This window comes from Sitophilus oryzae, unplaced genomic scaffold, assembly GCF_002938485.1.
Source record: "Sitophilus oryzae breed Bouriz unplaced genomic scaffold, Soryzae_2.0 scaffold_806_pilon_pilon, whole genome shotgun sequence".
NCBI classification, from domain to species: Eukaryota; Metazoa; Arthropoda; class Insecta; order Coleoptera; family Curculionidae; genus Sitophilus; species Sitophilus oryzae.
In genome coordinates this window covers 520,832-543,147 of record NW_022147424.1, presented here as the reverse complement: position 1 = coordinate 543,147, position 22,316 = coordinate 520,832, and the positions used below count along the sequence as shown (strand labels likewise).

The following is a 22,316-nucleotide window of genomic DNA, read 5'->3' as shown; positions in this document are numbered from 1 at the left end:
GCTTTGTTATTAAAGTCTAGAAATAATATAGCGGTACAAAATTAAAATGTGCAGTCGATGAGTGACCTTGATCATTAAAACAAGATTAAATAATATATGTTAATTAATGTAACACCTATTTACTAATATTAAAAAAATATTCCAGTTAATTGACACGTTTTTAAACTGAACTCTCCAATTTGAATGGTTTGTGAAATAAAAAATCGCATTTCCAGAATTAAGGTAGATATATATTTAATTTGATATTTAATTACAGCGTATATACAGGATGTAACCATACAGGGTGGCCCATCGAAAACGTTCCGTAAGGTATATAACGACCAGGATATTTTTTTTTTCACAAAATCCAAAAACACGTCAATTTTGTTTGTGAGGGGGACAACTTTTGCCCCAAAAATGATTGCAAAATCTTCAACCCTCTAAGCGGGGGTGTCATCCCCCAACTTTTTTCAAATGGGAAGGGGTATCAAGTGGTACCGCAATGAAAAGGGCTTTTTATTCTCTATACTTTCCCGCTTCGTTTTTTAAAATCGGTCGAGTCATTGAGAAACTATGAAGGATTGAAATTTGAAAAGTTTATTTAACATTTATCAGAGTAAATGATAAGGATAAATTCCTTCGACCAATTTGCTGTTTTTTCTCATTATTTCTAGATGTTTACGCATTTTTTCACTTGCCACAAGGTTGAACGATCAGGTGCGGCAGTTGCTAATTCTTCGCGGCATAAACTGAAGCTTGTTCAAGCATGCATGTACCATGTGGCGGCGAAGGTAAATTACAAAAAGAATGTTCATGCACTGCCGTTCTTTAAAAGATCAGCCTGGGGGCCGACTTTTGTTTACTTCATCAGCTGTACATACTTAGATATTGGGTTAGATTCCGTTTCATATTTTGTCGGTTGATTTTTGGTTTTAACTCTATGATTTTTGGTATTATTTATTATTGCAGTGCAAAAAACTAATTATTTTGGTGTTTAAGTGACATAACCTACTACCAGATATATGGTCACTCTCGGTTTCGCATAAAAAAATAGAAAAATTGAAAAATTACACGTTGTGTAAGTGATTTAACCTAAAAGTGCCCATACATTTTTTACTCATCGTGATTTTTGTGTGTGTTTTTTAAGACTCTAACAATTCATCAATAAAGCTTAAGTGGAGTGTGTTTTTGGTGCTATGCCTCATCTTTAAGTGGAGTGTGTTTTTGGTGCTATGCCTCATCTTTGTTGTGTTCCTGGTGGAAAGGATAGTTATACTAGGCAGCCTAAAGTGTCCAGAAGAGCAAGAAAAGTGGGTACGAGTTATAAATCAAGAGAATTCTATTGAAAATATCTTTAATAAATTTAAAAATAATATTCTCCCATGATGGTATTAATGAAAACTGACAATTATGTTTATTTTATTCATATTGTGGAATCTCCACCCAAGTGTTGTTGGTTCAGCTTCGACAGATTCAAACACGTAAGTAGGTATTATGATCTAGGGAAAAATAAAGAATATGTGTATTAAAGATCATGAAAAAGATTATTATTTTGAGTTCAAATTTTAAAAAAGATTTTTGTAAAGACAAGACTGATACAGTTTAAAAGAAGAATGTGTTTTTGTTTGATAATATATAATGTATGTCAAGTAATTTAACATATATTTTTGTTCAGTAATTTTTAATGAACAGTGTTGATTATTTATAATACCAAATTAATATCAAATATTTAAGTGATGGCTGAATACAATATGAATAAAATAACAATAAAATTGGTATATTTGCATAATACAAAATTAAGTTTTAAGAATAACGGTGTTACTAAAAATACTAAGAAATTCATATTTCTTTCTTTTAATTGGTCTAATGTTATTTACATTTTACGAAGAATTATACCGTATCGTCGAAAAAAATCGGCGTCTAGTTTTTGGAAATGAACATCGATGACATTCCTAAATAACTGTACACATAAAATAATTAACTAGAATTTTACAATCTTGGAAAATTTGATATTCTTGAAACCTTACTTCTAAATATTCTAAATTTTTGATTTTCGCCCGTTATGCTTAGGTTCAGGATGAAAAACAATATTATCTTTCATTTGGGTTTTCATTATTTTTACCTGTTTAAAAAAAACGTTTCCGATAACATTATAGCCTTCATCAGCTGTTGTGTAACATAGGTAAAAATAGTGTCGAATATAATACAAAAATTACATATAAAATATTCACACCACACACATAATGTTTACTGAGTACTCCATAGTCAATGTAGATAATTTTAGTGTTAAGAATAATGTTTTTAAAAAATATGTGGTCATCTTTTCATAAATTTATATTAGTTTATTAATTGCAGTAAACATTATGAGGTGTGAATTATATTGTATAATGTATTTTTGGATTATATTCGACACTATTTTTCGCATATGACATAACACTGATGAATCTCTAGCCGAAATAATTTTTAAACCAAATAAAAATAATGAAAACCCAAACTAAAAACTTAAATCAACGTTTTTCGATGAACCTAAAAATCCCAAGAAAATCAAAAATTTTAGAATAATTTTATTTATAAAATGCCAGCGATCTTCATTTCATACCCATCGCTGACTTTTTTAGATAATATTGTATTATTTGTAAATATAATTTTCGAACATTGATACTTGCAAAATATACATATAAATTTTGTGAATGCAAATAATAATACATCACTATTAGTAGATATTGAATGTTTTTGTTAAATTAGATCGATTTTCAACCCCCAAAATTTAAAAATATATTTACATTTTACCCATTATCTTATGTACCTATACATTATTTGTACATTGTAAAACATTTGCTGCATTTGTATGGTTCATAGTTTATTTGCCAAAGTATTTATTACTATAAATAGGTATATATGTTGTAGCTATTAACTGTATATTATGTATATTTCATGTAAACTATATCATTTTTAAAATACAAACCAAAAATCTGAGGAATAATTATGTTTTCCATGTATTCTACAACATATTTATTAATCCGTTATATCTAACTAGCGTGACGTCATAAATCTCGCCCGGAGGCTGATCTTTTAATAGAAGGCACTGGTTCATGCATGCTTGTCAAGCTTGCAGTAGTGTGTGTAGCCACCTTTACATTCTAAAGAGAGATCAACAGGCAATAGGAACCGAAACCTTAATATTTCTCATTTTCTTTTAATAATAATTAATAATTTAATTAATTAGGACAATAATTAATTTAAATAATATTAAATAATTAATTATAGGACATGTCAGTGACTTTTTTAATTAAAAACGTATATTATATTATTTTGAAGGGATGCCACGCATCACCCGCATCAATGGAACCTTCGCCGCTGTCTAAAAAGGATAAAACTAAGAAAGCGTCTTCGAGAGTGTATTTGTAGATTTTTCCAACTGTCAAAATAAAAACCGAACATCCTGTATATTATTATAATTTCTGTTCATTTTAGGATAGCCTTCAAAGCAGTCTTAAACTATCATTAAGCAAGTTCAGAGTTCCATCGGCATTTATTTTTGAAATATTAGAGAAAACAGTGGACGTTTCGCTACACATAAAGGTATAAATAAATGAATACATAGAAGAAAAAAAAATAAAGTAAAAACACAAAACAATAGCTTAATTATATCTATCAACTCTAGTTGTTCTAACTTAACGTTTTATATGCAATTAAAAGCCAATTTTGTCAACTAATAGCACTTACACAACGACTAGGTATATCGATTAAGTATGCACTCATAGTAATTAGTATAATAATTGTTATACTATAGACCCTATAATGCAAATAAATATATTATTCTTTCCTATATAGACAACTGTAAAAGCTTTACACGCAATTCTCAGTCTGTAAACAATTATTCATTTTTGTGTTTTCCTGCAATGAATAAGCTGATAGATGTTAATAAACTTTATAAAGAAGATACAGAATTGAAGAAAGATGATGTTGAAATGCTTTTAAAATGGTCGGAGCAACAAAGACATTTTCCTAAAGTTACAGGTGAGTACAAATTTTCTTTGATTTTTTATTCAATAAAAATATAAGCTTATATCTTGTCTTGTCTTGTTATGTCTTGTCTTGGTTTCGTTAACTATAAATAGAGTCATAACTCCCGTAGAACATTATTAACGGAAATTATGCCATAATTCCCTTATTATAAGGTATTGATATATTTTTGATGTCAGTGATGGGCAAGTACACGGTATGTTAAAATTTGGGTAAATACCATTATACCTGTGATTATACCCTATATACAGTGGCGAAATACCTATAAAGGTTTTTTTTGGCGTATTGAGTTACTAATATCGCTATTAAAAAAATAGGGGTTGATGGTAGAATGGTGAAAATTTAGGGTTGTATGTATTTTTAATGCCACATCATAAAAAGTAAAAATAAAAAATTTTGGCCAAAAAATGAAAATTGGAGTGGTCCACCTTTATCACTTAAGGGTGTAAAAAATAGATAACAACTTTTATTTTCTGACCTACTAAATAAACAAATAAAAATTCTTCAAAATCGGTTAAGCCGTTTCGGAGGAGTATGGTAAAAAAATGAAAAAAAACAACCCTATTAAAAAATAGGGGTTGATGGTAGAAGGATGAAAATTTAGGGTTGTATGTATTTTTAATGCCACATCATAAAAAACTAAAAATTAAAAATTTGGTCCAAAAAATAAAAATAAAATTTAGGGTGGGCCACCCTTATCATTTAGTGGTGTAAAAAATAGACAACAACTTATTCTCTGACCTACTGAATATATATGTATATATAAAATTTAATCAAAATCGGTGAAGCCGGTTCGGAGGAGTATGGTAAAAATAAATTAAAAAAAACAACCCTTATTAAATACAGGGGTTGATGGTAGAAGGGTGAAAATTTAGGGTTGTATGTATTTTTTAATACCAAATCATAAAAAATAGAAATAAAAAAATGTGACCAAAAAATAAAAAAAAATGGGGTGGGCCATCCTTATCACTTAGGGGTATAAAAAATAGATAAGACCTAAACCTATACTCTCAGACCTACTGAATCCCACATCAAAATCGGTTATGTTCCGGAGGAGTATGGTAAATTGTAACAAAAAATTAAAAGGGAACAACGCCTATTAAAAAATTTAGGGTTGTATCTATTTTTTATTGCCAAATCACAAAAAAAATAAAAATAAAAAATTTTGTCCAAAAAAAAAATTGGGGTGGGCTACCCTTATCACTTAGGGGTATAAAAAATAGATAACAACCTACTCTCAGACCTATTGAATATACATATAAAATTTCATCAAAATCGGTCAAGCCGCCGTTTCGGAGAAGTATGGTAAATGGTAACAAAAATTAAAAGGGAACAACCCCTATTAAAAAATATTTAGGGTTGAAATTTTTGAAAATTTAGGGTTGTATGTATTTTTAATTGCCAAATCACAAAAAAATAAAAATAAATTTTGTCGAAAAAATACAAAAATAAAAATTGGGGTGGGCTACCCTTATCACTTAAGGGTATAAAAAATAGGTAACAGACCTACTGAATATACATATAAAATTTCATCAAAATCGGTCAAGCCGCCGTTTCGGCGGAGTATGGTAAATGGTAACAAAAATTAAAAGGGAACAACCCCTATTAAAAAATAGGGGTTGATGTTAGAAGAGTGAAAATTTAGAGTTGTATGTATTTTTAATTGCCAAATCACAAAAATAAAAATAAAAAATTTTGTCCTAAAAATAAAAAAATTAAAATTGGGGTGGACCACTCCAACTTAGGGGTATAAAAAATAGATAACAACCTACTCTCAGACCTACTGAATATACATATAAAATTTTATCAAAATCGGTCAAGCCGCCGTTTCCGAGGAGTATGGTAAATGGTAACAAAAATTAAAAGGGAACAACCCCTATTAAAAAATAGGGGTTGATGTTAGAAGGGTGAAAATTTAGGGTTGTATGTATTTTTAATTGCCAAATCACAAAAATAAAAATAAAAAATTTTGTCCTAAAAATAAAAAAATTAAAATTGGGGTGGACCACTCCAACTTAGGGGTATAAAAAATAGATAACAACCTACTCTCAGACCTACTGAATATACATATAAAATTTCATCAAAATCGGTCAAGCCGCCGTTTCGGAGGAGTATGGTAAATGGTAACAAAAATTAAAAGGGAACAACCCCTATTAAAAAATAAGGGTTGATGTTAGAAGGGTGAAAAGTTAGGGTTGTATGTATTTTTAATTGCCAAATCACAAAAATAAAAATAAAAAATTTTGACCAAAAAATAAAAAAATAAAAATTGGGGTGGACCACTCCAACTTAGGGGTATAAAAAATAGATAACCTACTCTCAGACCTACTGAATATACATATAAAATTTCATCAAAAACAGTCAAGCCGTTTCGGAGGACTATGGAAATGGTAACAAAAAATTAAAAGGGAACAACCTCGATTAAAAAAATAGGGGTTGATGTTAGAAGGGTGAAAATTTGGGGTTGTTTGTATTTTTTAGTGCCAAATTTCCAAATTATAAAAAAATTAAAATAAAAAATTTTGTCCAAAAAATAAAAATTGGGGTGGGCCACCCTTATTACTTAGGGGTATAAAAAATAGATAACAACCTACTCTCAGACCTACTGAATATACATATAAAATTTCATCAAAATCGGCTAAACCGTTTCGGAGGATTACGGTAACAGAAACTGTGAAACGAGAATTTTATATATTAGATTATAAATAAGTGTTAATAACCTCGGGCAATTATTGTCCCTCCGGGCCATAGGCACTCGGGACAGAAACTTTGCCCTCGGTAATTAACACCGTTATAATACCCTTATTGCATAAATAACTAATATATCATATTAATTTTGTTTAATAGTTTCAAATCAATTATAAATATACAGGTATTTTTTGTACCAGGTTGTAATATCTGTTAATTTTGATGTTAAGTATGTTGTTCCTGTGATATTTTATATTTTTTAAAAGTAAATTTACTAATAATATCAATTAATAGATATCTTTCTTTTCAGAACTGCAAGCAGCTCTAGCCCTTCACAGTTGTTTTTACAGTATAGAGTCAGCCAAAAACTGTCTAGAAAATTATTTTACGATAAGAACGTTATGTCCAGATTATTTCTCAAGCTTCGATCCTAGTAAAAATGACCTTTTGAAACAACAAATGAATGTCAGGTAAAACATATAGAGAGATAAGGTAGGAAGAATGCAAAAAGTTGCAAAAACTTTTCTTTGTCAAGAAACTTATAATCACTATTACTTTTTGACCTCCCCCTATATATTCATGCTTATTCTCTTCTTATTCTCCCTGTCTCTATATCTCTAGTTTTAATGAACATATACAGGGTGGTCCGAACTATATTCCAGAAACTTCGGCAGCATATTCTGCAGATAAAAATAAGTAAAAAGTTCCTATAAATGACCACCGACACCCACCGACTAAAACAGCGAACAGGGGAGGTTATTGCGGCCGGAAAGTTCGCTAACCCCTGGGGCGCTATTCTGTACACGGCATCGACAATTGTCGATATCGGTAAGTTACGACAGCTCTCGATACGTATTTGTATATAGTAAAAATGTGTTAATTGTTGTTGTCATAGTTATCGATCAGAATCGCAAATTTGTACCGACGAGGATCGGTATCTCTACCGTGCCCTTGTTAAACTCACGGTAGAGATACCGAGAGTCGTCGGTACAAATTTGCTATATGTCCTATTAATGACAGCTAAAACTATGACAACAACAATCAACATGAGGCTCATTGGCCAAACCTTTGAATAAGAAGACTAAGGAAGGAGCATAATGCTATCCATGTATTCATGCATGGTGGGCGGAAAAGGCACCATAAAAGCTCTCTAGGGTGGGGATCCTTGACAGTTCTGTTTGACGATTCATTTGACACATTTGAATTTGATTTGAAATTTTGTGGATTTGTCAGTCTTTACGGAGCTGATTTTATGTTATTTATTATTTATTCTACTACTGATAGTTGTATAAAGGTAGTAAATCTAGATGGAAATTGTGGCAGAACTTAAATTAACAGTGACACTATCGCGATTTATCGAAAAACACTCTAAAATAGTTGGTTGTGTAGCGTACGGTAGATCTCTGCAAAAATTGAGTGAAATAATGGAACAACTTTTCGCTAGTAAGTGACTATATAATATACATACGTGTAGTAAACCGATCATTTATGAAATTCACTTAAATTAACTAAATTATATATTTTTCTTGCATTTTAGCTTTTATTTATTACTTGTCAAAGATTAGATGTCAAAGAATTTAGATACGTTAATTTGACTTACCTGCTTCAGTAGCGTATCGGATGTTTGTGTTAATAAATACTTATTATAACTTATCTATTTTTATTAGAGTTATATATTTTTATAACAATTTTAATAACTACCAACATTTATTCACAACGTAAAATAAAACAACAAATTATTGAGTCTACCCCACGTCTACCCTACATCATAGTTTTACATTTTTTAAATAAAATTAGAACGACACTGAGTGTCCCGGAATTTAAGTCGGCCATATTTGAGGCCCATCGCGGTGTACCTAAGATTTTTGATATGCTCCTTCCTTAGTCTTCTTATTCAAAGGGCCAAACGTACCGATAGCTGTCGGTAACTTAACGATACCGACGATTGTACAGAATAGCGCCCCAGGGGAATCGGTGAGTTACCGATAGCTATCGGTACGTATTTGCATATAGTAAATATGTGTTAATTGTTGTTGTCATAGTTACCGATCGGCCCTATGACAGATATCGCAAATTTATACCGACGACTCTCGGTATCTCTACCGTGAGGTTGACAAGGGCACGGTAGAGATACCGATTTTCGTCGGTACAAATTTATGATATCTGCCATAGAACCGATCGGTAACTATAACAACAACGATTAACACATTTTTACTATATACAAATACGTATCGAGAGCTGTCGTAACTTACCGATACCGACGATTTTACAGAATAGCGCCCCTGGTCGGTTTGGCGGCATTTAAGACGTAACGAGGACAGTTAAATCATAGCGCTGTGGAGATATTTTTATTTTATTTTCTTTCTAGGAAAAAATCCAAATAAAAATGAAACTTCAACACCCTGTATCTCCGAAACTAAGCATTTTTGCTAACCACTACTAACCATTACTCGTAGCGATTTTTCCCAAGAGACCTTTTTTACGTAAAAGATGTCGTAAATGTATATTTTTTACTCAGTAGTTCTATACAGGTACGGACAAAAAGTTATTGTTATTACTCTTCAAACCAGTTAAAAATATGTCGGTGGCAACCCCCACCAAGTAGGAGTCATATTGACATTAAAGTCAAATTTCTCAGATCAAAAAGCTCCCAGACACCAATTTTCATCGAAATATTGACGTTACTTCAGAAATTATTTGGAAAAAATCAAAAAAAAATGAAACTTCTACACCCTGTATCTCCGAAACTAAGCATTTTAGGACATACATTTATAGGAACCTTTTTACTTGTTTTTATCTCCAGAATATGCTGCTGAAGTTTCCGGAATACAGTTCGGACCACCATGTATAGCCCTAGCAACGAAAGATGGCGATGACGTCAGAGTATTTTTATATTTTTATTCGATACTTTCTAGTCTTTTGACTTTTCTACCCGGCACAACGAAAAATGGGGACAGCATAGCCCTTACAAGACTTATGGACACGAACCCGGACGTTTATAATCCGCAGGTTGGCTCTAAAATGTTCGATATGCTTATGATGCTGCGAATGTATACAGTGGGGCCCACAAATGGTATAGTAGTTGTCATGGATATGAAGGGGAGCGTTTTTATGCACGTGACAAAGATGAATTTGGGGGAGTTCAAGAAATTCATGGTCTATCTGCAAGTAAACTTTGATTTTTATTTATCTATTACTTATCTCGGTTCATTTTTTTAAAATTCTATATCAGAGACACTGTATTATTTCACTGTCTCTGTCTTTGACGTTGACTTGAACAATCCTCTGTCTTTCTTTTGTGTATAAATGTTATTTTACAAGAAATAAATTCGAATTTTAGTCCAGATATGCTAATAGAGTCAAAATATTATTGTTATATTATGCTTAAATTATATTAAAATGATATACAAACATCTTCCAAAGTACAATATACATATACACTACTGGCAAAGGAATATTAGCAATAGGAGGTTTTCAATGCGATAAAAAAAGATGGTAAGGCTGCAAAATACACTGCAGTGCAACAGAGACGGATAAAGTGTCTTTTCCCTACCATCGTATAGGGGAAGTGATCATAGAAGTGATACGACGAGAGAGCCCTTGCGAGAGGGGGCGCCGGGCGGGTCTTTAAGACGCTTGTGTGGGGGCTACCGCCTACTAATAGAACAGAATCGAAAAAATAGAAACAGGACGGACAGTGTTGCCATTCAATTAAATCGAAATTATGTTGGCTTGTCAAAATCCTAAATCTTCTAATCCCATTATCTTGCTACTTAATGAAATATTAAATAAAGTACGAAACAATTTTACGAATGTTTTCTCTAGGCACATAACTTCTTTCTAAAACGAAAAGTAACATGCAAAACTTTGATATCATTTCTAAAATAGCAAGTGCAATTCTATGAAATGGCAATACTGTACGATCTTCCTAGCAGTCGCCCCGACACAGTCGGTCGGCGGCGGCGCTTCACAAAGCCGCGGCTGTGACAAAGGAATTAGGCCGAAAAAAACTTTATAAGGAGTAGACGAACAGGGTTGCCGGGTTTGTTAGATTATAATTCCATACGAGAACAAAATTCTCGGTAGATCTTCAACAAAAATTAAAAGTACAGAAACGAAATAAAATATAATATTTAAGTCCAAAATTAGCATTCCTATGTGTCGTAATAATAGATCACTCAAATAAAATACAAATATAATAAATATAACAAGAATTAGAAATAGCTAGGTATATTATTTAATATTAAAAAAAATATTGAATTAAATAATATTAATATATTAATAAAAACATATAAAACTATAACAAGTAGGGATAGCAGTCACAAATTAGTGTAGCAGTCACTTTTTACCTTTGTACAAATTTTGATCAGTGATATCTAAAATTAATTTCATTTCAATGGGAAAGCTGTAGCAACTCTCAACTCTTTTTCATATTAATATATTTTTTGACGGGAAAATCACTAAAATATTTGTCCGAATTTAGGTTGTTTCTTAACTTAAATTTTGTTTTTTGTTTACATTTTTTGGGGGAAAATATGGGTTCAACTTTAGTAGATGAATGAAATAAAATCTTTTCAAAAGATATCAACTTCTTCGGGCATGTCGCCAATACCGCGCCTAATAAGGAGTAATAAGGATTTTTAGGAATATCTCTGTAACTCTGCAACTAGACAGAACAATGACCTGTATGTGTGTTATTACTAAATAAAATTTAATGAAACAATAATAAAGTCAGATTATACAGATTCCAACGCGGCAGTCGCTTAATTTTTAGTCAAATAATTCAGCTTTTTAAAAGTGCTTTTATTGTAAAAACTAAAGACGCAGTTGAATATATCGTTAGATTTTTCTTTAAATCGGTAGATCGGTAGCTTACAGACGAAACCGGTAGACCTGGCAACTCTGTGATGAACTGACGGGAGTCGGAATTGCGAGGTGCGGAGGCGCGGGAAGGGAAATAAAATAATGGCGATAAATAAAGGACAGGGAGATGGGTATCATGAGTGGATGGGAGGTGGCGGAATTTCCAAAATTTGTTATCTTATCGGAGTTTGTCTAAGTAGACAGTGGTAGTGGAAGTGGAAACGGGGAAGTTGTTGTCCATCTCTGTTTAAGCATAGACTTTTTATAGGCGTTTCATTCCAATGCATGTAATTCCTATGCCTAGAGATCCATTGCCGGGCCTGTATATCAGTTATATTTTAATCGAAAAAATTGCTACAAAGCAAAAATTTGCTATGAGTTCGTTTCAAGTAGGTTATAGATTTTTTCTTTTGTTTAACTATATATAATTTAAGTTTATAAATGTTCTTTTGTAGACTGCTATGCCTATAAGATTAAAGCAAGTCCATTTTATTAATACTGTACCTTTTATGGACAAGCTGATGTCTATGTTAAAGCCTTTTATAAACAAGGACATGTTCGATAAGGTAAATGAATTAAATTTTGTACTAATTTCTATACATTCATGTAAAGTCTGTCTAACAAAAGGATATTTGACAGTGACAGTTGTCTTCTGTCATTTTAATGCACAGATAAATAGTATTGTCTGTCATTTTTTGGATGTGGTCTGTCGAAATCTTCCCCGACTAGTTGGTCAGACCATACCTATTAGACATAGAATTATATTTTTTGGTTTAGGGTAGTTATTGTTAACATTTTTTTTTACTTTCAGATAATTATTCATACAAATAATGAAAATTTGTACAAGTATGTCCCTCGTGAGGCAATGCCCGTAGAATACGGAGGCAAAGCTGATTCAGTAGATATACTTTTTGGTAATTATTATACGAAATAAAAAAATTAGAGTCTTTAATATGTTATATTTTTTCTGTAATTATTATAGTTTCCTAATATTTTTTTTGATAATTTTTAGAGGAGTGTAAGAAATCTATTTATGACAATTTAGAGTTCTATGAAATGCTGGAGAGTCAAGTGGTTGATGAGAATAAACGAGTAGGTCCTAGGAAAAATGTCGATAACATGTTTGGTTTCGATGGAACCTTCAAGAAGCTAGAAGTGGATTAGATTTAAACTACATACGTTATAAATCATTTTGTATCGGTTGAGAAGTTTTGAAATTTGTAATTTTTATAAAATATTATTTTTATAATAAAGAAACAACCAAAAATTATTTGTCGTTTATTATTAATTTATTGTTAGTTAAATCTATTTAAATCAATCAATCGCAGCTATAGTAATACTGGTTGCCTAAATTGAAACTCAAACAAAGAAGAAATCGCAATCGCACTTTCCTACGAGAGCCAATCACAGGTTACGATTGTGATTTTAAAATCGCTGCGATTGACCAAATCAAGCTACGAAAAGAATTCTACTCTAATCAAACTGTAACCGCCTAGAATTATTTCTCCCTACCTCTATATCTCTGGAGGTCTCTATATCTTTACCTATCCTTTCTATTGACAGTTATACAAACATATTCGCTGTGGCACAAACCTTTTCCCACATTTCCCTCTAATTCTCTAATTGGCTAATTTTTTAAAATCGTCCGAACTCATCCACGACATACGTAAACCTTTCTCTCTCTTTCCGATACAAGAGCAATCAAACTGCGACGCTGATCCTTGTGACGCGATTCGTTTATCAAAGTGACACACTTTTGACTGCAATTGACAGTTATGTACAAATATTTTCTTTAAATTTGTATAAACACCTTTGAATTTCGTTTTAAAACAGAGAATTTATTATCAAACAGTGTTTTAAATGTAAAACAACTCAAAATGCCAGCTTCTATAGGCGTTAATCTTCGAGTCACGGGAAACTGTCGACAAGGAGGGCGAAAATACATGGAAGATTTTTTCTCAGTTGCATATCAACAAACTGAAGACGAAAAAGATTTAGAATACGCCTTTTTCGGTATTTTCGATGGACACGGGGGTGCCGAAGCGGCAGCTTTCGCTAAGGAACATCTTATGGAAACCATAATAAAGCACAAGAACTTCTGGAGTGATAACGATGAAGATGTCTTACGAGCTATCAAAGATGGGTATATAGCTACGCATTATGCTATGTGGAGAGAGCAACGTAACTACCTGTAGCCCTAATAGTGCTAATTATAGTAAATTTTATATTATTTACAGCAAAATGGCCAAAAACTAGTTCTGGATTACCTAGTACTGCCGGAACAACAGCTTCAGTAGCTTTTATACGAAGGGGGAAGATTTATATAGGTCATGTTGGTGATTCTGGTATAGTTTTAGGTAAAATGAACCGGTGAAACTATGTATTATGGGTTATTTATGGTCTATTTGTAGGTTATCAAGAAGCTGGAAGCTCTGAATGGAAAGCAAAAGCCTTGACACAAGATCATAAACCGGAAACTCCAGAGGAAAATGCCAGGATTTTAAGTTGTGGAGGGAAGGTTGTGGCAAAGACAGGTAACTTTATGGTTTTACAGAGAAAAGAGAGTTTTATTGAGAAAATAATTCCTGTATTTGTTTAGGTGTACCTAGAGTAGTATGGAATAGACCAAGAATTGGCCATCAAGGACCAGTTAGACGCTCAACGCCCATCGATGCAATACCATTTTTAGCTGTAGCAAGAAGTTTAGGAGACTTATGGTCATACAACTCCCAACTTAATCAATTTATTGTATCTCCTTATCCAGATTGTTCAGTTTTGCCAATAGATGCTAACGTACATCGATGTCTGATCTTTGGTTTGTCATATTATTTTTTTAAATTTTTTATTTTAATTATTTTATCTGGTTTTAACAGGAACTGATGGTTTGTATAACATGTTAAGTCCAGCCATGGCTGTCCATATAGTGCAACAGGCTGAGAGGCATAACGAATCTGCTGCTTTGGGCGATAGTGTAAATAAAGTGTGGCTGAATCCTAGTAAACTTTTGGTGCAAAGAGCGTTAGAAAGGTACTAGTTTATACTGTCTGTTTTTTAAGGTAGTTTTATTGAAAAAATTTGTATTTAATACAGGTGGGCGACTACAAAATTGAGGGCTGATAATACGTCAGTTGTGACGTTGATGTTGGATCCTCCAGGACCGCCGAGGGCGCAAGTGTTGAAAGACAGAAAGAAAAATCTACCGGAAAGCGGATTAAAGATAATGACAAGGTAATTTTTATAAACATTTTTAATAGTATAACACAAAACAGGTTTTTTTCCTCAAACATTTTTTTCAACATTTTTTTTACCATTTTTTTCTTTTTCGTCATTTTTTCCCAACATTTATTCCAACATTTTTTTCTTTTTTATCATTTTTCCCAACATTTTTTTCAGTATTTTTTCCAGCATTTTTTCAACCTTTCTCCCCCAACATTCTTTTCTTTCAATATTTTTTGCCCAACATTTATTCCAACATTGTTTTTATTATTTTTTCCAACATTTTTGTTCAACATTTTTCCCCCCCAACATGTTTTTCTTTCAATATTTTTTTCCAGTACCATTTTCCCAACATTTTTTTCTTACAATATTTTTGCCCAACATTCCACCTTTTTTTTCAGTATTTTTCTCAGCATTTCTCTTTTTCAACATTTTTTCAAACTTTTTGCCCCATCATTTTTTTCTTTCAATATTTTTTGCCCAAGATTTATTCCAACATTTTTTGTTTTGTTTTTTATTATTTTTCCCAACATTTTTTGTTCAACATTTTTTTTAGCATTTTTTCCTGCCAACATGTTTTTTTTTCAGTATTTCTTCCCAGCATTTATTCCGACATTTTTTCTTTTTTACCATTTTTCTCAACATTTTTTTCTTTTCATAAATTTTTCCCCACATTTTTTCCCGCGACATTTTTTTCTTCCAATATTTTTTGCCTAACATTTTTTTCAGTACCTTTCGCAGTATTTTTTGTCCAATATCTTTTCCAACATTTTTTCTCAATATTTTTTTAGCATTTTTTCTTTTTTTATTTTTTCCAACATTTTTGTGACATTTCCTCTTTTTCAACATTTTTTCAGTATTTTTCCCCGCAACATTTTTTCTTTCAATATTTTTTTCACCATTTTGTCAGACATTTTTATTATTAATAATTCTTGAATATTTTTTTCCCAACAGTTTTTCTTTTTCAATTTTGTTTTCATTTTCAACATTCCATTTTCCATGATATTTTCTTTTTTTCAACAATTTTTCCAAGATTTTTTCAGTATTTTTCTCCCCCACATTTTTTCCTTTCAATATTTTTTCCCAGCATTTATTCTGACATTTTTTTCTTTTTTTCCATTTTCTCCAAAAAAAATTCCAGCATTTTTTTTTCATAATTTTTTCCTTACATTGTTTCAACATTTTCTTTCATCAACATTTTTTTCTTTCAATATTTTTTGCCCAACATTTTTTTCAGTATCTTTCCCAGTATTTTTTGTCCAATATCTTTTCCAACATTTTTTCCCCGATATTTTTTTAGCATTTTTTCCTTTCAACGTTTTTTTCTTTCTCTATTTTTCCCAACGTTTTTTGTGAGTTTTCTCTTTTTTAACATTTTTCCCAAGATTTTTTCAGCATTTTTCCCCCCAACATTTTTTTCTTTCAATATTTTTTCCAGCATTTTGTCAGACATTTTTATTATTGATTAATAATTCTTGAACATTTTTTTTTCAACCTTTTTTACCTTTTTCAATTTTGTTTTCATTTTCAACATTTTTAGATATGACGAGGCTGCCAAAAGTGTTCAAACAACGGAAACTATACAAGAAACTGTGACAGATGGAAATAAACTTGTTGTACCTATAGAAACCAGTACAAAGGAACAAAATACCGAGGAAAAAATAGAAGAAAATTGTGATAAAACCATTTTGGACGAACCAAACAGCAATATTTCGATCTCTTCCAGCGATGTTACGAGTAATTCCCCCCTTAAAGAACCAAATTTCGTTCCAAAATTACGAGAAAGTACCAGTTTCGATCCTAGAGACCCTGAGCTTGTTGAAAACATCGAAAAAGGAACCAGCGAAAAGAAAGTTGAGGATAATACAATTCAAATAAATGAAATTTCTAGTAGTAATATTGAAGAAAGTATAGTGGAAGAAGATAAAATTGCGAATGAAAACAATAATACGGAAGTACAAAGCCAGAAAGAGAAGAAAGCTTTAAGAAGGAAAATGGAGGCTGAAGAAAACGTACCGAGAAAAAGCCTGAGACTTAGTTTAAATCAAAAATTTTTAGAGGAAATGCGAAAACCAGCGCCCTGTACTTTGGCCGAAGAAAAACTGAAAAAAATTGCCGAAGAAGCTGAAAAAATAAAAATACAAAAAGAAAAAGAAAACGAAGAAAAAACTGAGAAAAAATCGAGTAAAAAAATGACAATTACCGAAAAATTTCTTAGAGGAAACAGGACGAATTTCAAGAGAAAAAAAGCGGTTAAAGAGGCTTTAAATAAGAAGAAAATCAAGCTGGCTTTGGACGCAGTTCTTTTGAAAACTACCCGAAGAAAAAATAGTATAAAACCTAGAGAGGAAAATAAAGAAACAAAAAAAGTCGGTCAAAAGAGTGAGACTAAAGCAACTGGTGGGTTCAGTGGGAAAGTTAAGAAATTTAACAAAAAAATGGTGCCAGGTAAAAAAAACGTTTCTTCTGCTAAAGCCTTAAAATTTGTGATAGAGAACAATATTAAAAAGCCAATAGATAAGAAACTACAGAAAGTAAACGATAATGTAAAGCAGGTGCAAAAGGAATTACTGATCAGATGTAAAAGGGATATGAATCTTCCAAAAACGAAGCCACAGATTAAGAGAGAAATGAGGAGTACGGCGGCTTCTGAAGCTCCTTTTAGGAGGTCCTTGCGGGGCGCTGATGTGAAGGAATTAAATGCCAAAGAAAATATAACTCCCAAAGGTAAGTGTCAATCAAACAAACAAGAAATTTCAACATTTTTTCCAACATTTTTTTCCAATTTAGAGAAAAAATTGGACAAACAATATCAAACAACATTTTTCCAACATTTTAACTCTAGACAATATAATCTATACTTTATACTAATATATAAAATCCTTAAGTGACTGACATACTGATTAATCACGATCCTGCTCAAACCACTCAACGTAAGAAGCTCAATTTTGGCATACATGTTGATTCTAGGGTGTAGAGGTTCGATAAGAAGGGATTTTCCGAAATTCCAGTTCCAAGAGGGTGAAACCACCCCTCAAATATTACAATATTTTTTATTTAAAAAACGGTCAAGTTTCCGAAAAAACGCTTAAACACGTATATTTTATTTTGTTTTTTTACATATTTTAAGATTTTTTAAAAATGTATACAGGGTGTTTCGAAAAATCTGGTCATTGATTAATCACGATCGCCTGCTTAAAGCGCTTGACGTAAAAAGCTGATTTTTGGAAAACAGATTGACTTTAGGGTGTAGAGGTTGGATAAGAAGGGATTTTTCGAAATTCGAATTCTAAGGGGGTGAAACTATCCCTCAAATATTAAAATATTTTTTATTTAAAAACCGGTGAGTTTTTCGAAAAAACTCTTAAACACGTATATTTTATTTTGTTGCTTTACATATTTTAAGATTTTTTATAAATTTATACAAGGTGTTTCATAAAATATGACCATTGAGTAATCACGATTCTGCTTAAACTGCTTGACGTTTAAAGCTGATTTTTGGTATACGGATTGACTGTGGGGTGTAGAGGTTCAATAAGGAGGGGTTTCTCGAATTTCAAATTCCAAGAGGGTGAAAATATTACAATATTTGTTATTTAAAAAACGGTTAGTCTTTCGGGAAAACGCTTGGACAAGCATAATTTATTTGTTTTTTTTTACATATTTTGAAATTTTTTAAAAAATCATACAGGATGTTCCAAAAAGTTGGGTAATTGATTAACCACGATTCTGCTTAAACTGTTTGACGTAAAAAGCTTATTTTTGGCAAACGGATTTTTCGAAAGTGAAATTCCAACGAGTTGAAACTACCCCTCCAATATTACCAAGTTATATAATAATATCGCCATATTGTTTTTTCTCATGCTGACATAAAAGTGAGAAAATTTTATCCAGTTTGTATGTTATTGGAAATTCTTGCTTTGCTTTATCATCACCATTACAAATGATTAATTCGACGCGAACGAAGTCGCTGGTACACGCTAGTAGATAAATAATATCAAAACCTTTTTTCCCACATTGTTTTCAAGTATTTTTTTCAATATAACATTTTTTCAACATTTTTTTTCAACATTTTTTTCTAACTATTTGTTATAAATTTTTGCCCAATATTTCAACCCTCGAGATGGACAAACAAATGGATAGATCACAAAAAAAAGATGGATGTTGTTTGATACATTTTTTTGGTCATTTTTTTCCAACATTTTAACTCTAGACAATATAATGGATAAACAATATCAAAACCTTTTTTCCCAACATTTTTCAACTTTTTTTTTCAACATTTTAAGCGGAGACAAAAAAATAGACAGACACTATCAATAAAAAAATAATAACAAATATAACTGTCATCATCAAAAGTCATAAAATATAAGAAGTACAACAAAATACCATATGATCGAAAAAAAAACGGCGTCAAAGACGGCTGGGAAATGACAATCGATGGTAATTTTGGCGAGGTCAAGCTCTAGACGTTATTAGTTGGACTGTACTCTTCTTTACTGCCTGTAATTTATTTTTATATTCAGTAAAAATGATTTCTAAATAGTGTATAGTTTAAAATTGGAGAAAATATAGTTTTTTGGAAATAGATTTGTGTCTGGAAACGTACTATCGTTTTTTAATCTTTCTATAATTATTGTTGTAGTAATTTTTTGACAAGTTTTATGTCAATTTCAAGTAAATGGCGTCTAGAGAATGACCTCGTCAAAATTATCATCAGGATTGTCATTCCCCAGCCGTTTTTTTCGATCAAGCAGTACATTCCAACACTATTTTTTCATATTAAAATTGTACTAAATACCGTACAAAATTTCGGGCAATTACATCCCTGTTTAACTGTAAAGCCCCGTTCTCAGAACTGCGTCGTGTCGACAGCGACACTGATTGACACTTCAAACGACCAATGGGAGCTGTACTAAATTTAAAATTGACAGCTGTTTGAATTTTGTACAAATCTGATTGGTTCTTTTGTCGTGTCGCTGGCGACAGTCGCAGTTCTGAGAACGGGGCTTAAAGCCCCGTTCTCAGAACTACGTCGTGTCGACAGCGACACTGATTGACATTTCAAACAACCAATAGGAGCTCTACTAAATTTAAAATTGACAGCTGTTTGAATTTTGTACAAATCTCATTGGTTCTTTTGTCGTGTCGCTGGCGACAGTCGCAGTTCAGCCCCGTTCTCAGAACTGCGTCGTGTCGACAGCGACACTGATTGACACTTCAAACGACCAATGGGAGCTGTACTAAATTTAAAATTGACAGCTGTTTGAATTTTGTACAAATCTGATTGGTTCTTTTGTCGTGTCGCTGGCGACAGTCGCAGTTCTGAGAATGGGGCTTTCTGAGAACGGAGCTTAATATTTCAAGTGGATATTTAAAAGAGGCTGTACTTAATCTGCCGTTAAACGGTAGCTTACTAAAATGCCGTTATTAGGTATGACGTCGTTGATGTGACGCACTTGAAGGCTTTATGATATATAGAAATATTATAAGGACTAACCAACGCTATCCACCCCACCAAATAACCAACTTAACCAACGCAACTAACCTCGACACTGATAAAAAATATAAAAAACAAATATAAATTAGTAAAAATCAACCAACCCCACCAAATAACCAACTAACCAATGAATTAACACCCTCCAAATAACCACGCTAACCAACCCGCCAAATAACTAAACCAATCCAAATAAAAAGAGTGAAACCAATGCAATAAGATCACGCTATAAGCAAAAAAAAATATAAAAAAGTCTTGGTCGTCGGCGTGAGATTTGAACCCGGACCATTCGCTTACGAAGCGATAGCCTAGTCACTGACCCACAGGTGCTCTTGCAGAAAGTTTAAGGCTAGGCATTACTTTCCGCCGACATGAACGACGTCACAATATCTATTAACGGCATTTTAGTAGGCTACCGTTTAACGGCTGTTTAAGTACATCGTTTAAAAAATTTGTTTTAATGCACATAAAGATTATTATTTATTAAATATTAAATAAGTGTACTTTGGTTTTAGGTGCAAAAGTAACAAGTAACAAAAAAATTCTTCAGGAAGAATCTTCTAGGAAAAATACGCTAAGACAAAGGATTCAAAATAAAACTAAAGTTCTAAAAAAAACTGTTTTAAGAAAGTGAAATAGGCAAAATTAACAGAGTTTTATTATTATTTAACTGAAGGATAAGTTATTTTAAGGGAATAATTTTCATTATTTACATTATTTTTGGTAAATATGTATTTATGTTTATGATTGTTCCCACATTGTTCTTATTGAAGGTATATTTATTACTGTTATATTTATAATTAAGATTCGTTCAGAAACAGCTCTGTTGCATTAATTGATGAAAAAATATTGTTAACCTGTATAATCTTTTTATATACATACTGTATGTACTTTAATTAATGCGTATTCCTTTTCATAATGTGTTTTGTTTAGTTTATATCAAAGATTTTTATTATCTCAAACAATTTAAGGTTTTTGGCATGATGTATTGTTAGATTTATATTATAAAAACTTTCTTTACTGGATTTTAAAATAGTGACTGTCCCAGATGCTGGTTTTCTAGTAAATTTTGGTTCAATGTTACAAATAAGTACCTGCTTTCTATATTCTTTTTAAAGTTGGTTGTATTAAAAGTTTTCTTTTACATATCTTGATCAAAAATGAAGAAAAAATAACTAAAAATGAGAAATTTGTGCCTTTGTTACCATGATAGACATAATATTTAATGAAAAATCGCATAAAGATACAAACTATATTTGTAAAAGGTTTATTTTCTGAGAAATAAAAGTTTCTAGTTAACGAGAGTATTTTTTTATTTCTTCACTTACACAAATGTTTTATAACACTTATAAAATAAATTAGAGAACATTGAACTTTGGTTTGAGTATTCTTCCATCAACAAAATATAATAGTACTACATTTTACAATCAAAATTAAGCTCGAATCTTACAAGTTAAACACCGATTCAGTATGTAACTCAGGCTGGTTATATCCTAATTCTTCGGGAGTGCTGATGCCTAATTCAGTCAGTGTAGGTCTCAACTCCTGAATAATCCATGGGTATATATCTGGCCTCCCACCACACTTATCTTTAACAGCCTCGAGAATTCTTACAGACAGAGCAAAATCATTCACTCTACGACAGGCTTTCAATGCTGCAATGAGGATTTTCGGTTCTGGGACAAGATCGTGACCCCACAAATCAGTGACTCCCCTGCGAATGTCCCATCCATCGATGTCTTTTTGGTTGAAAAAGTTCTCGTAACGTTGGTCGAATTGTTCGTCAGTTTCTGTCGAGTGGGAACTTGCTAATTTCTGACTGGTTGCGATGTTCCTCGAGATAGTTGGTTGTAAATTGTTTTTTAAAAGGTTTTGGGCACGAACTACGGTGTTACGGAACATTTTGCTGCCTTTTTGTAACTTTAAAACGACCTTTAAAGAACGGAATGAAAGTCTTATGTAATGTGAAAGTTTTCTAACCTGAGAATTTTGAAGTGTCAAGTGTCAGTGTCATCGAATTCTTACCACTGATTAAAGAAAACTTGTGCAA

General features: G+C 31.9%; 3 protein-coding genes across 5 annotated transcripts; 2 read left to right on the top strand and 1 right to left on the bottom strand.

Annotated features, from left to right (window-relative positions):
• The first annotated feature begins 142 nt into the window (after positions 1-142).
• LOC115888700 (alpha-tocopherol transfer protein-like) lies at positions 143-12,826 on the top strand. 3 transcript variants are annotated; one of them, XM_030908493.1, is made up of 8 exons: positions 143-222; positions 3,454-3,561; positions 3,814-3,999; positions 7,004-7,163; positions 9,609-9,861; positions 12,012-12,122; positions 12,368-12,470; positions 12,569-12,826. In XM_030908493.1, exons 3-8 carry the CDS (start codon positions 3,882-3,884, stop codon positions 12,718-12,720), a joined length of 897 nt encoding a protein of 298 aa, XP_030764353.1. In that variant the 5' UTR covers positions 143-222; positions 3,454-3,561; positions 3,814-3,881; the 3' UTR covers positions 12,721-12,826. The 3 variants fall into 3 exon arrangements, with proteins under 3 accessions (XP_030764353.1, XP_030764355.1, XP_030764354.1); XM_030908494.1 differs by lacking the exon at positions 143-222 and adding an exon at positions 753-770; XM_030908495.1 differs by lacking the exon at positions 12,012-12,122.
• Positions 12,827-13,282: 456 nt separating this feature from the next.
• On the top strand, positions 13,283-21,562 carry LOC115888641 (calponin homology domain-containing protein DDB_G0272472). The gene is made up of 8 exons (XM_030908412.1): positions 13,283-13,737; positions 13,794-13,913; positions 13,968-14,090; positions 14,156-14,371; positions 14,430-14,583; positions 14,647-14,784; positions 16,313-17,499; positions 20,782-21,562. Exons 1-8 carry the CDS (start codon positions 13,434-13,436, stop codon positions 20,898-20,900), a joined length of 2,361 nt encoding a protein of 786 aa, XP_030764272.1. The 5' UTR covers positions 13,283-13,433; the 3' UTR covers positions 20,901-21,562.
• Positions 21,562-22,274, bottom strand: LOC115888643 (cytochrome c oxidase subunit 5A, mitochondrial-like). The gene has a single exon (XM_030908416.1). The coding sequence runs from the start codon at positions 22,166-22,168 to the stop codon at positions 21,713-21,715; it is 456 nt and encodes a 151-aa protein (XP_030764276.1). The 5' UTR covers positions 22,169-22,274; the 3' UTR covers positions 21,562-21,712.
• Positions 22,275-22,316: the final 42 nt, after the last annotated feature.